This window comes from Dipodomys merriami, unplaced genomic scaffold, assembly GCF_024711535.1.
Source record: "Dipodomys merriami isolate MVZ:Mamm:240054 unplaced genomic scaffold, mDipMer1.0.p SCAF_7, whole genome shotgun sequence".
Taxonomy (NCBI): Eukaryota; Metazoa; Chordata; class Mammalia; order Rodentia; family Heteromyidae; genus Dipodomys; species Dipodomys merriami.
In genome coordinates this window covers 46,621,171-46,631,921 of record NW_027206290.1, presented here as the reverse complement: position 1 = coordinate 46,631,921, position 10,751 = coordinate 46,621,171, and the positions used below count along the sequence as shown (strand labels likewise).

Here is a 10,751-nt window from a genome sequence, read left to right as displayed (position 1 = left end):
CTGCGGAGCGGAGCGCAGCGGAGGCCGGGCGCACGGGCGGTCATGCCGGCGATCCTGGTTCCCGCACTCTCTTTGCTGCTGGCTCCGCTGCTGCTGGACTCTGCACCCTGGGTAAGTCTGCGGCATCCCCGCGCGGGGATGCACCGGGAAGGGCAGGATGGCTGGGAAGGGGACGAGGCCGCGGCCGCTCGCCATCCCGCACCGCAGGGCGGGGATCCGGGGATCCCCGAACGTGTTGGCGCCGGCCGGGCAGGCGGCCAACGGGGCGCAGGCAGTGGACCGGCCCGCTGCCAGGGGCGGGCGGGAGGGCGGAACGGACGCGGGTCCTTCCCGGCAGGCTGGGTCGCTTGTGTTCCGCTCTGCTCGCCCCTTTCGCGTGGACCTGCTTCCCCATTTGAGCAAGCGGGAGGCCACCGGAGGGACTTCGCCCTCGCGCGGCCTCGGATGCGGGCCGCCCACCCCTCTCGAGCCGGTGCTCTGCAGAACGCTCTGGAAGGAGAAAAGTGGGGTCAGAAAGGCCCCCCTTTGCGGGAGGGAGGGTGGAGGGAGTTTTTCCTGCTGGGTAATCTCCCTGTTCACGCACCTACTCGGCTTCTCGCCAGTCCCCGCCGCCTGCTTTTGGGCTTGGGTGTCCCGTCGCGTCGGTGGGGACGCTTTTCCTTTGGGGTCTGGCGGTGCGGGTGGAATGGGGGACCAGGTCAGCTGCAGGGAGCCTCCAGCCACGCACAGGAGCAAGTAGGTGAGGCCCGGGGACGCCTCTGGGAGGTCGGCCTGGCCTCTGCGGGAAGGAGGGGCAGGCGCCCGGCCGCACGTGCGGGGCGCTTAAACTTGGGTATCTCCTGGGATCAAAGGCATGTTTTAAGTACAGGTTAGTGAAATTTGTGCCCATTGACGTGTTAAGTTACATAGCATTTGATAAAATGCTATGCATATGTGGGTCTGGAACAGAGAAAATTCAGAAACTTAAAAACCAAGGTAGAAAATGGAGAGATTCTCTTTCTTTCTTTCTTTTTCCTTTTTCTTCTTTTCTTTTTTTTTTTACTGGTCCTGAGGCTTGAACTCAGGGCTTGGGCTCTGTCCTTGAGACTCTGTGCTCAAGGCTAGAGATCTACCACTTGAGCCACAGCACCACTTCAGGTATTCTGAGTAGTTTGTTGACGATAAAGAGTCTCACGGGCTATTCCTGCCCAGTCTAGCTTTGAACTGTGATCCTCAGAATCTCAGCCTCCTGAGTAGGATGACAGGCATGAACCACCAGCACCCGTGCTTGAAAATTTTAAGTGTTTGGAACGCAGCTGCTAAGAATGCTTTTACATTGGGAAGACACCCTCTCAAATTGCTACTCCCTCTCCTGCCTTCTTTTGTAGACTAGGTTTTCTTCCTTGTAGACCTGGAGCAGCTCTGGGTCTGAGCTAGTGAGTTGTGAGAACCAGTGGTGAAGGTGGAATTGGGGTAGATTTCAAGGAAACAGACTCAGGCAGAAGGGGAGACAGCAAATCTTAACCATTATCAGGGTGGAAGGGAAGGAGGAACTGGTGGACTGAGTAAGTAGCCTTCAGATTCTAGGTCACCATGCTGACATCATTAGGTGGTCCACACGGGGAAGCTGGCATCAACCCAGGAATACTTAGGTGTCTAGGTGTTCCTACTAGACTCCTGGATCTAGAGTGGAAGGAAGTTTCCAGGCTGGCTTTCCATCATTGCCTTGTTTGGGTTTATTTACAACTATCATAGGTGAAAATTTAATATGTTATTCTTTAAAAAGAAAAACAATCTCTCAAATGTTAATATAAACAATATATCTCAAGGGAAATAAGAGTATCTATGCCATAATTTGAGGGAGGAGTTCATTTGTTTACATTCTTGCATATGGTCTGTTGCCAGAGCACATGTCCGGTAAACTCCATTGTACACTCATGGGGAGAGAGAATGGAAACAGTGATGGTTTAGGGTTACTATGAAAAAAGTCTTGACTAAATGGACCTGCTCTGAGAGGCTCCCAGACCACACTTTTGGAGGTACTAATGTAATGTTTTTCCCTCTCTCTCTTTCTTTCCTTTTTTCTTTTTCTTCTTTTTTTTTTTTTTGGTCAGCTGTGGGGCTTGAACTCAGGGCCTACACGCTGTCCCTAAGCTTTTGTGTTTTTGGCTAGCACTCCACCACTTCTGGTTTTCTGGTGGTTAATTGGAAATAAGGGTCTTACAGACTTTCCTGCCCAGGTGGACTTTGAACTGCAATCCTCAGATCTCATCCTCCTACATGTATCTAGGATTACAGGCGTGAGCCACCAGTGCCTGACTGATTTTCTTGTTTAAACAAAAAAACAGTTCATACTCATTTTGGAATATTTTTTTTTACAAGAGCACAGATTTACTTTAATTTTCATTAGTTTAAATTCTGGAGGGGTACAGCATCACACGGATTCTGTGTCCAATGGCCTTAGCAGGAAGGTTGCTTTGGAATTTGGCATGAACCATGCCACTGTTTCCGTGGGCACGCGTTACCTTTCCCCAGATTACTCTGGTTTTGTTAGGCTTGCTGCCTAACTGTGTTGTTTCACCTCGGGCATAAATGCCTTCAATTTTAAGGAGAGCCGTGTGCTCCCTTTGTTTCCAGAGACCCAGCTTATAGCCAGCAAAAATGGCCTTGCACCATAGCCTTCCAAACATTTTGCCTTTTTTTTTTTCTTGGTCGTGGGGCTTGAACTCTGGGCCTGGGTGCTGTCCCTCAGCTCTTCAGCTGAAGGCTAGCACTCTACCAGTTGAATGTCAGCCCCCCCCCTTCCAGCTTTTTCTGCTTATGTGGTGCTGAGGAATTGAACCCAGTTCCTCAGGCATGCAAGGCAAGCGCTCTACCACTGAGCCACCTTCCCAGCCTCTTTGGAAACATTTTATACAGAACACTGTTAGTTATCAGGGTGCCAGTGGTTTATGCCTATAATTCAAATGCTAGAGTGCTGGCCTTGAGCAAAACAGCTCAGGGACAGGATTCAGGCTCTGAGTTCAAGCCCCAAAACTGGCATGCACACATAAAAAAACCAAAATGGAAACACACTGCCTATCTGCTCATCACTTCAACGCTCTATATTTTAATAGTCAAGTGTAGCCACTTAATGATATTTGAGTGACTTAGATTCAGGGTGGGTTGGACAGATGTAAGCAGCCTTTGGGTTTTGAATGGGGGCAAGGATTCTATAATATCCCACAAAGCTGATGCCGGTTCCTGGTTGCAGGCGGAGCTGACCTGGAAGTCTCTTCTTGGCCACTGTCCTTTCTAAGGAATTCACCTTCTAGTGCCCACCTGCACAGAACTGGTGGGGACGCTTCAGGAGCAAGAGAACATGGCACTCTTCAGGCAGCTGTCCCTGGGCTCTAAGGCTGCCCTGGCTGCTGTCACTGTCTTCGTTTCCATGATCCTTTCCCGCTCCTTTCTGGCGGAGAGCCTTGAGCTCAGGGCCTGGCGGTGGCTGTTTCGCCTGCAGCTTGCCTTCTTTGTCAACTCACTCATGCTTATTGGCTCCCTCTACATATGGCGGAGCATAGTGAGCAACCTCTGCCCCTTCCCCAGTGGGGAGTCCACCTGCTTTCAGCTTTGGAAGCTGGTTGTTATGTTGTTTCTGGCCCTGGCACATTCCAGTTTCTTCACCATGGTCTTCTTAGTGGCCGAGGAGCCCTATCTCCTTTCCTTGGCAGCCTACTCCTGCCTGGGCGCTTATATCATCATGCTCTTCTTCCTCTGTATCCTCAGCGGCATGGAGCAGGCCTACCAGCTCTTGGCCTGGCGAAGTGGGAGGGTTGTGGGCAGCCTTGACAAGACGAGGAAGCTGGTACTCAGGCCTGTGCTGGCAGTCCTCGTGACCACTCTGCTCAGTGTGGTTGGGCTTCTGAATGCTGCGCAGCCCCCAGCTGTGAAGACTGTGGAGGTGCCCATTCATCAGCTGCCCTCTTCTATGAACAACCTCAAGATTGCGCTTCTTTCAGACATTCATTTGGGGCCCACAGTGGGCAGGACCAAGATGGAGATGTTTGTGAGGATGGTGAATGCCCTGGGACCAGACATCACCGTGATTGTGGGTGACCTGTCTGATTCAGAAGCCTCCGTCCTGCGCACGGCTGTCGCTCCTTTGGGCCAGCTTCGTTCTCGACTCGGCACCTACTTTGTCACAGGCAATCATGAATACTACACGTCAGATGTCAGCAACTGGTTTGCACTGTTGGAATCCCTCCACGTCCGGCCTCTTCACAATGATAACGTGAAGATTTCTGCCACCCAGACCCAGCACGAGGGTGGGGAAGAAAAAGACTGGGTCTGCTTGGCAGGGGTGGATGATATCGAAGCAGACATTCTTCATTATTCTGGTCATGGCATGGATCTTGCCAAAGCCTTGGGGGGCTGTAGCCCAGGCCACACCACTATCTTGCTAGCTCACCAACCCCTGGCTGCCAAGAGAGCCCTCCAGGAACGTCCGGATATTAATCTGATCCTTTCGGGGCACACACATGCTGGGCAGATTTTCCCTTTGAATGTGGCAGTGTATCTCCTGAACCCTTTCTTTGCTGGGCTCTACCGAGTGGCCCAGGAAACATATGTATATGTCAGCCCAGGCACGGCCTACTATGGGATACCCATGAGACTGGGGAGCAGAGCGGAGATCACCGAGCTCATTCTACAGCGGGCACCCTGAGTGCCCCTGCCCTTGTCCTTCATTCCTTCCCCCCAACCCCAGCCTGATCCTTCAGAGTAGTTTGCCTGCTTTGCTCCTCCAGCCTCTCCTGCCCAGCCCTGCCAGGGTCCCCTTGGCCACAACCTGTCACGGACAATGGTTTATGATTGGGTTGCCTGGTATTTCAGGCAGGCTTAACTCTAGGTGGTCAATTGCTTTTAAGATGCATTAAGGCACATAACAGAGGCCATGATTCTGTTTTCCAGCAGAGGTGGCACAAGGCCTTCCTGCACCGTGTGCCATGTTGATCCACAATGTGGGGGTTTAGAAAGAGCTTTAAGAATATGCAGAGTTGGAGGGCTGGGAAGGTGGCTCAGTGGTAGAGTGCTTGCCTCGCATGCATGAAGCCCTGGGTTTGATTCCTCACCACCACATAAACAGAAAAGGCTGGAAGTGGCATGGTGGCTCAGTGATAGAGCACTAATCTTGAGCTGAAGAGCTAAAGGACAGCACCTAGACCCACAGTTTAAGACCCATGACCAGCCGCCCCCCTCCCCACCCAGAAAAGTTAAGAGTTGGGAAGGGACAGGAGCCTTTCCTTTTACTATGTGGATAGTTTCTAGAATTGTTGGTCCAATCACTCTGGGTATGGAGCAAGGCTGCTAGGTGATACAGGGAAACAAGCAGATGGAAAGCCCTGCTGGTTGGGAAGGGAAGTTATTTCCCTTCTTGATTCTGTCAGAATCATCTTTGTTGAAGGCACTTGTAAAACCTACTGAAACAACACATCCCACTGTTTAACTTGAGTGATACTGTTCAACTGCCCGCTGCTGGCCTGGACAGGGCTGGAGTGGGTAGAAAGAAACTATGAGCATGGTGGCCAGCGCTGGTGATGCAGCTCCTGCTTAAAACCTCAGAAGGGTTTTGCCTGCCTGGTTGCATTTTATATAACCCTTGGGTGAGGTAATTAGGAGAGGCTGCTTTCCTACTGAGAGAAGAGGAAACTAAAAAGAATGATAGGGGACTACCAATTGACAAGATAGGTTACCAGGGCTGAGGATGTGGCCTAGTGTGGGAGAAGCCCTAAGTTCTAGCCCCAGCACTGTGTGTGTGTGTATGTGTGTGTGTGTGTGTGTGTGTGTGTGTGTCCCTAAGTTCTAGCCCCAGCACTGTGTGTGTGTGTGTGTGTGTGTGTGTGTGTATGTGTGTCTGTCTGTCTGTCTGTCTGTTTCTGTCTGTCTGTCTTCTTTGTGTCTGTGTGTATTTATGTGTATGTGTTCAGATATTTGGGGCCAGAAACCAGGTCTACCTCTGACAGAAAGTTCTTTCCATAGACCAATGGTTAAGTAGCTTTATATGTTCCCAATGAGTTTCATGCAAATAAATATAAAAAGAAGACAAACAGAACCCTAGAACCTGATACTCCTTCACAGTGATTGAGGCTGATTTCAATTTACTTCTACCTAGCAGAAGGCAGGTCTGTAAAGGAGTTGCCTGTTTCTGTGTTGGCTGGCTGTTCCATGTGAGGAAGCAGGAAACGAGCTCCTCCAGCCTTCCGCTTTGGATCTTTTCGTGGGAAGCGCAGGTTTTGTGTACTATGAAGAAGCTGTTGTTTGTGTAGGGTCAGCTTGCTTCCTCCTTCTCCCGCCCTGGCTGTGGAATGTTGGCACAGTGCTTCCTACTGGGCAAACTCCAGTCCATATGCTGGGCCTGGGAGTGGCTTTTGGCTCTGTTCATCTGAGGTTGAGCCTTGCTGGAGCCTCTGTCCTGCAGCAAAACAGGAGAGATTACCCTCTGGAGGAGGAACTTGTTAGTTCTGTCCTTGCTAGAGGCTAGGGAGACTTTGATCTTGGGACGCCCTTGAGTCTTCACTGAGAGGGCCCTGGGTTCAGCAGTGATGTCTAGCTGGGTAATTTTTAGACTTGGTGCTCAAAGTCTTTGTGATTAGGCACACAGACAGCCCTCTCTGACCAGAGGGGCTCACCCTGCTGCTCACCAAGGGGACAGCATCCTGCAGTGAGCTGACCTCACAGAGCCTTGGTTTTATTCAATCTTAAAGTAACGTTGTCACGCATAAGACTGTCTTGTTGGATGATTGTTGAGTTCTGTGTGGCCCAGCATAAGCCATGAGTACTCTGTGTTACCTTAAGTTTTTAACACATTGGGGCCTGGTAAAGACCTCTGCTGGACTTAGTGGTCAGAGTTTTTGGAACAGTTGGGGCTTGGGAATGCACAGCATGATACCTAGTGCTTCCTGGTGCTCAGTGAGCTGGGAGGTGCTTCTGTCGGTAGGAAGGTCTCTTTTATAAAGCCTTTACGGAAATGCTGGGATTCTGGAGGGGTGTATCTGCGTTCAGTTCCTGCCTGCCTCCCGCTGGCTACCTCTACCAGTTTTGCCACCCTTGTGACTCAGCCCCATTTGGGGTTTATTCTCATGTGCCCTTTCAGTTCTCATGTGTCTCACCTTTTAACCAGTTGGTGCCATTTCTTTCCTACCTTTTGGTGCTGCTTCTAGTCAGTAGCTTAGTTGCCATTCCTGTTACTTTACTATTTTTTTGTTTGTTTGTTTTCAGCCATGGGGCTTGAACTTGGTGTCTGGATACTGTTTCTGAGCTTTTCTGCTCAAGGCTAATGCTCTACCACTTTGAGCCACAGCGCCACTTCCAGCGCCTGCCTGACTGCCTTCCTGCCTTCCTTCCTTCCTTCCTTTTTTTCTTTCTTTCTTTCTTTTCCTTTCTTTCTCTCTTTTTTGTCAGTTGTGGGACTTGAACTCAAGTCCTGGGCACTGTCACTGAGCTCTTCTGCTCAAGTCTAGCACTCTACCACTTTGAGCCACAGCTCCACTTCTGGTTTTTGAGTGAGTTAAATGGAGATAAAGAGTCTCCTGGGGTCTTTTTTGCCTGGACTGGCTTTAAACCTGTAGCCTCAGATCTCAGCCTTCCAAGTAGCTAGGATTATTACATTTCTGGTTTTCTGATAGTTAATTGGAGATAAGAGTTCACTTCCTGGGCTGACTTTGAACCATGTTCCTCAGATCTCAGCCTCTTGAATAGCTAGGATTACAGGCATGAGCCACTATGGCCCTTCATACTAGTAGTTTCTTGGATTTTTCCCATCACTACTCCAGGCTTGGTGAAATAAGCTTTCCTCAAGTTTTGTTTTTATTTTATCTTGCATCCTTATCTCTCCACTTTCTTTTAGATGTCATAGTTTTCATCCACTCCAAAGTCTGCTTGACCAGTGCTTTTCTATTAGCAGAAAGGAAATGGATATGTGCAGTCTGTAGCTTCTCATTCTTGTCTGATTTTGCTGCCTGGGCAGCAGAAACATCTCCACTGCTGTCCAATGTGCCCTGGACTGTAGTTCCCCATGGTACCCTTGGCGACTCTGTCCAATGATGCTCTTTTCTTTTGAGTGCCAGTTCTGGGGTTTGAATTCAAGGTGCTCAAGCCCAACACTCTTACCACTTGAGGCACACTTCTACTTTCAGCCTTTTGCTAAATATTTGGAAATAAGCCTCTCGGGATTTTCCTGCTTGTGCTGGCCTTGAACTGCAATCTTCAGATCTCAGCCTCCCAAACAGCTAGGCTTGATTACAGGTATAAGGTACTAGCACCCAGGCTCAATGTTCTTAACTTGTGTTTCTTCCTTGTATTGCTCATGGTTAGGTGGCTAAGTTACGAGGTAAAGAAAAAACAGTGTAGTATGCTGTTATTATAGTTTTCATTTTATGTGATTTTTGTCTCAGATTTATTCCTTAAAAAGGGGGGATGGATGTTCGCAATGGATGACAATAGTATTTATTTATCTAGTTATTTATGCCAGCACTGGGGCTTGAACTCAGGTCTGCGAACTCTTGCTTAGCTTGTTTTGTTCAAGGCTGGCACTCTACTACCTCCACTTCTGGCTTTTTTTGGTGTTTAATTGGAGATAAGAGTCTCATTGAAATTTTTTAAGTGTGGGGGGGCTGGCTTCAAACCTTGATCCTCAGATCTTAGCCGCCCGAATAACTAGTATGATAGCCCTGAGCCACCAGAATCAGGTTTCTTTTTAATTTGTGGGGTTAGAGATCAACCTCAGGGCCTCATGCCTGGCAAGTGCTGTGTCATTGATCTACAACCTTATCCCTCTTTGGGTTTTATGTTATAAGACTCTAGCTTCACTGTTTTCTATATGGATTTCTAATTTTCCAGCACCGTGTTGAAGAGACTATCCTTTCTCCTTCAAGTGGTCTTGACATCTTTGTAAAAATCATTTGAACATGTACATGGGCTTTCTGTTGTTGTCTTCCATTAATGTTTGTCTTTATACCATTACCATACTATTTTGTACTGTGTTAAGTAATATGTTTTGAAAAATTGGTAAATATGAGTCTTTTGTTTTTGTTCTTTTTCTATATGTGTGTGTGTGTTTATATATATATATATATATAGTAATATATATATATTTTTTTTTTTTTGGGGGGGGTCATGGGGCTTGAATTCTGGGCCCGAGAGCTGTCCCTCAGCTCTTCAGCTCAAGGCTAGCATTCTACCACTTGAACTACAGCACCACTTCTAGTTTTCTGGTGATTTATTGGAGATAAGAGTCTCAGACTTTTCCTGCCTGGGATGGCCGCGATCCTCAGATCTCAGCCTCCTGAACAGCTAGGATTATAGGTGTGAGCTACTGGCGCCCGGCTCAATATTGTTTGTTGTTGTTTGTTGATCATGGGCTTGAACTCTGGGCCTGGCACTGTCCCTGAGCTCTTCAGCTCAAGGCAAGTGCTCTACCACTTGAGCCACAGCGCCACTTCCAGCTTTTTTTTTTCTGCTTATGTGGTGCTGAGGAATCAAACCCAGGGCCTCAGGCATGCAAGGCAAGCGCTCTACCACTGAGCCACCTTCCCAGCCCCGTGTTATTGTTTTTACTTTATAAGATTTTTTTAGCCGGGCGCTGGTGGCTCACGCCTGTAATCCTAGCTACTCAGGAGGCTGAGATCTGAGGATCGCGGGTCAAAGCCCCCCCCCCCCCCCCCCCCCCCCGCAGGAGAGACCTTGAAACTCCTATCTCCAATAAACCACCAGAAAACCGGAAGTGGCGCTGTAGCTCAAGTGGTAGAGCCTTGAGCTGAAAAGCTGAGGGACAGCGCCCAGGCCCAGAGTTCAAGCCCACGACCGACAAAAAAAAAAAAAAAGAAGATTTTTTTTCTCCTTGGTTAGATTTATTCCTAAACATTTTATTTCTTTGTGTGTGTGTGTGTGTGTGTGTGTGTGCATGCATGCCAGTACTCAGGCTTGAACTCAGGGCTTTGTGCTCTTTCTTGGCTTTTTCTGCGTGAGGCTGGTACTCTATCACTTGAGCCATGCCTCTACTTTAGGCTCTTTGCTGGTTATTTGGAGATGAGAGTCTCACAAACTTTTCTGTCTATGCTGGCTTCAAAACTTGATCCTCAGTTCTCAGCTCTTTTGAGTAGCTTGAGTTATAGGCGTGAACCACAAGGATCAAACTCATTTCATACTTTCTAATACTTTTATATATGGATTTGTTTTCATTTCCTTTTGGGATTGTTAGTGCATGGAAATAACTGATTTTTCTGTGGTGATTTTGTATTGTGTGCCTTTGCTGAATTCATTTATTGTAACAGTGTCCTTTTGTAGAATCTTTATGAGTTTTTATGTGTATGTAAGACCAGATCATTCATAAACAATTTTACTTCTTCCCTTTCTGGTTTGAATGCTTCCTCAGCCCTAATTACTCTTTTGAATTTAAGTGACAAGAACAGCTGTCTTTACCTCATTCCTAATCTCTTTCACTACTGAGTATAATATTAGCAGTGAGCTTTGCATTTATGGCCTTCATTATGTTGTGGTAGTTTCCTTCTGTTCCTAGTCAGGAAAGAGGTTGAATTTTGCTCTTTGGCTTCAGATGGGGTAGTCATGTGATTTTTACTTTCCATTCTATTAATGAGGTAAAAATACATGGATTGATTTTCTATTTTTGAATTTTCTTAGTTAGATAAAGAGTACTTTTTCTTTTCTTTCTTTTTTTTCCCCTGCTCTCTCCCAGATGGATGACTTTCTAAGGTTATATTCCAGGAATAAGCCCC

The 10,751-nt window shown here is 48.0% G+C and overlaps 3 protein-coding genes across 3 annotated transcripts in view; 2 read left to right on the top strand and 1 right to left on the bottom strand.

Annotated features, from left to right (window-relative positions):
* Positions 1-10,751, top strand: part of Glb1 (galactosidase beta 1) — a 105,090-nt gene continuing 94,339 nt past the window's right edge. Inside the window, exon 1 of the mRNA XM_070006499.1 lies at positions 1-111. Within this exon, the coding sequence (XP_069862600.1) occupies positions 43-111 (69 nt within the window). The 5' untranslated portion in view covers positions 1-42. The remainder of the gene's footprint in view (positions 112-10,751) is intronic.
* On the bottom strand, positions 2,381-2,669 carry LOC138817164 (large ribosomal subunit protein eL33-like). The gene has a single exon (XM_070007548.1). The coding sequence runs from the start codon at positions 2,667-2,669 to the stop codon at positions 2,391-2,393; it is 279 nt and encodes a 92-aa protein (XP_069863649.1). The 3' UTR covers positions 2,381-2,390.
* Positions 3,249-9,108, top strand: Tmppe (transmembrane protein with metallophosphoesterase domain). Its single transcript, XM_070006498.1, has one exon. The coding sequence runs from the start codon at positions 3,341-3,343 to the stop codon at positions 4,682-4,684; it is 1,344 nt and encodes a 447-aa protein (XP_069862599.1). The 5' UTR covers positions 3,249-3,340; the 3' UTR covers positions 4,685-9,108.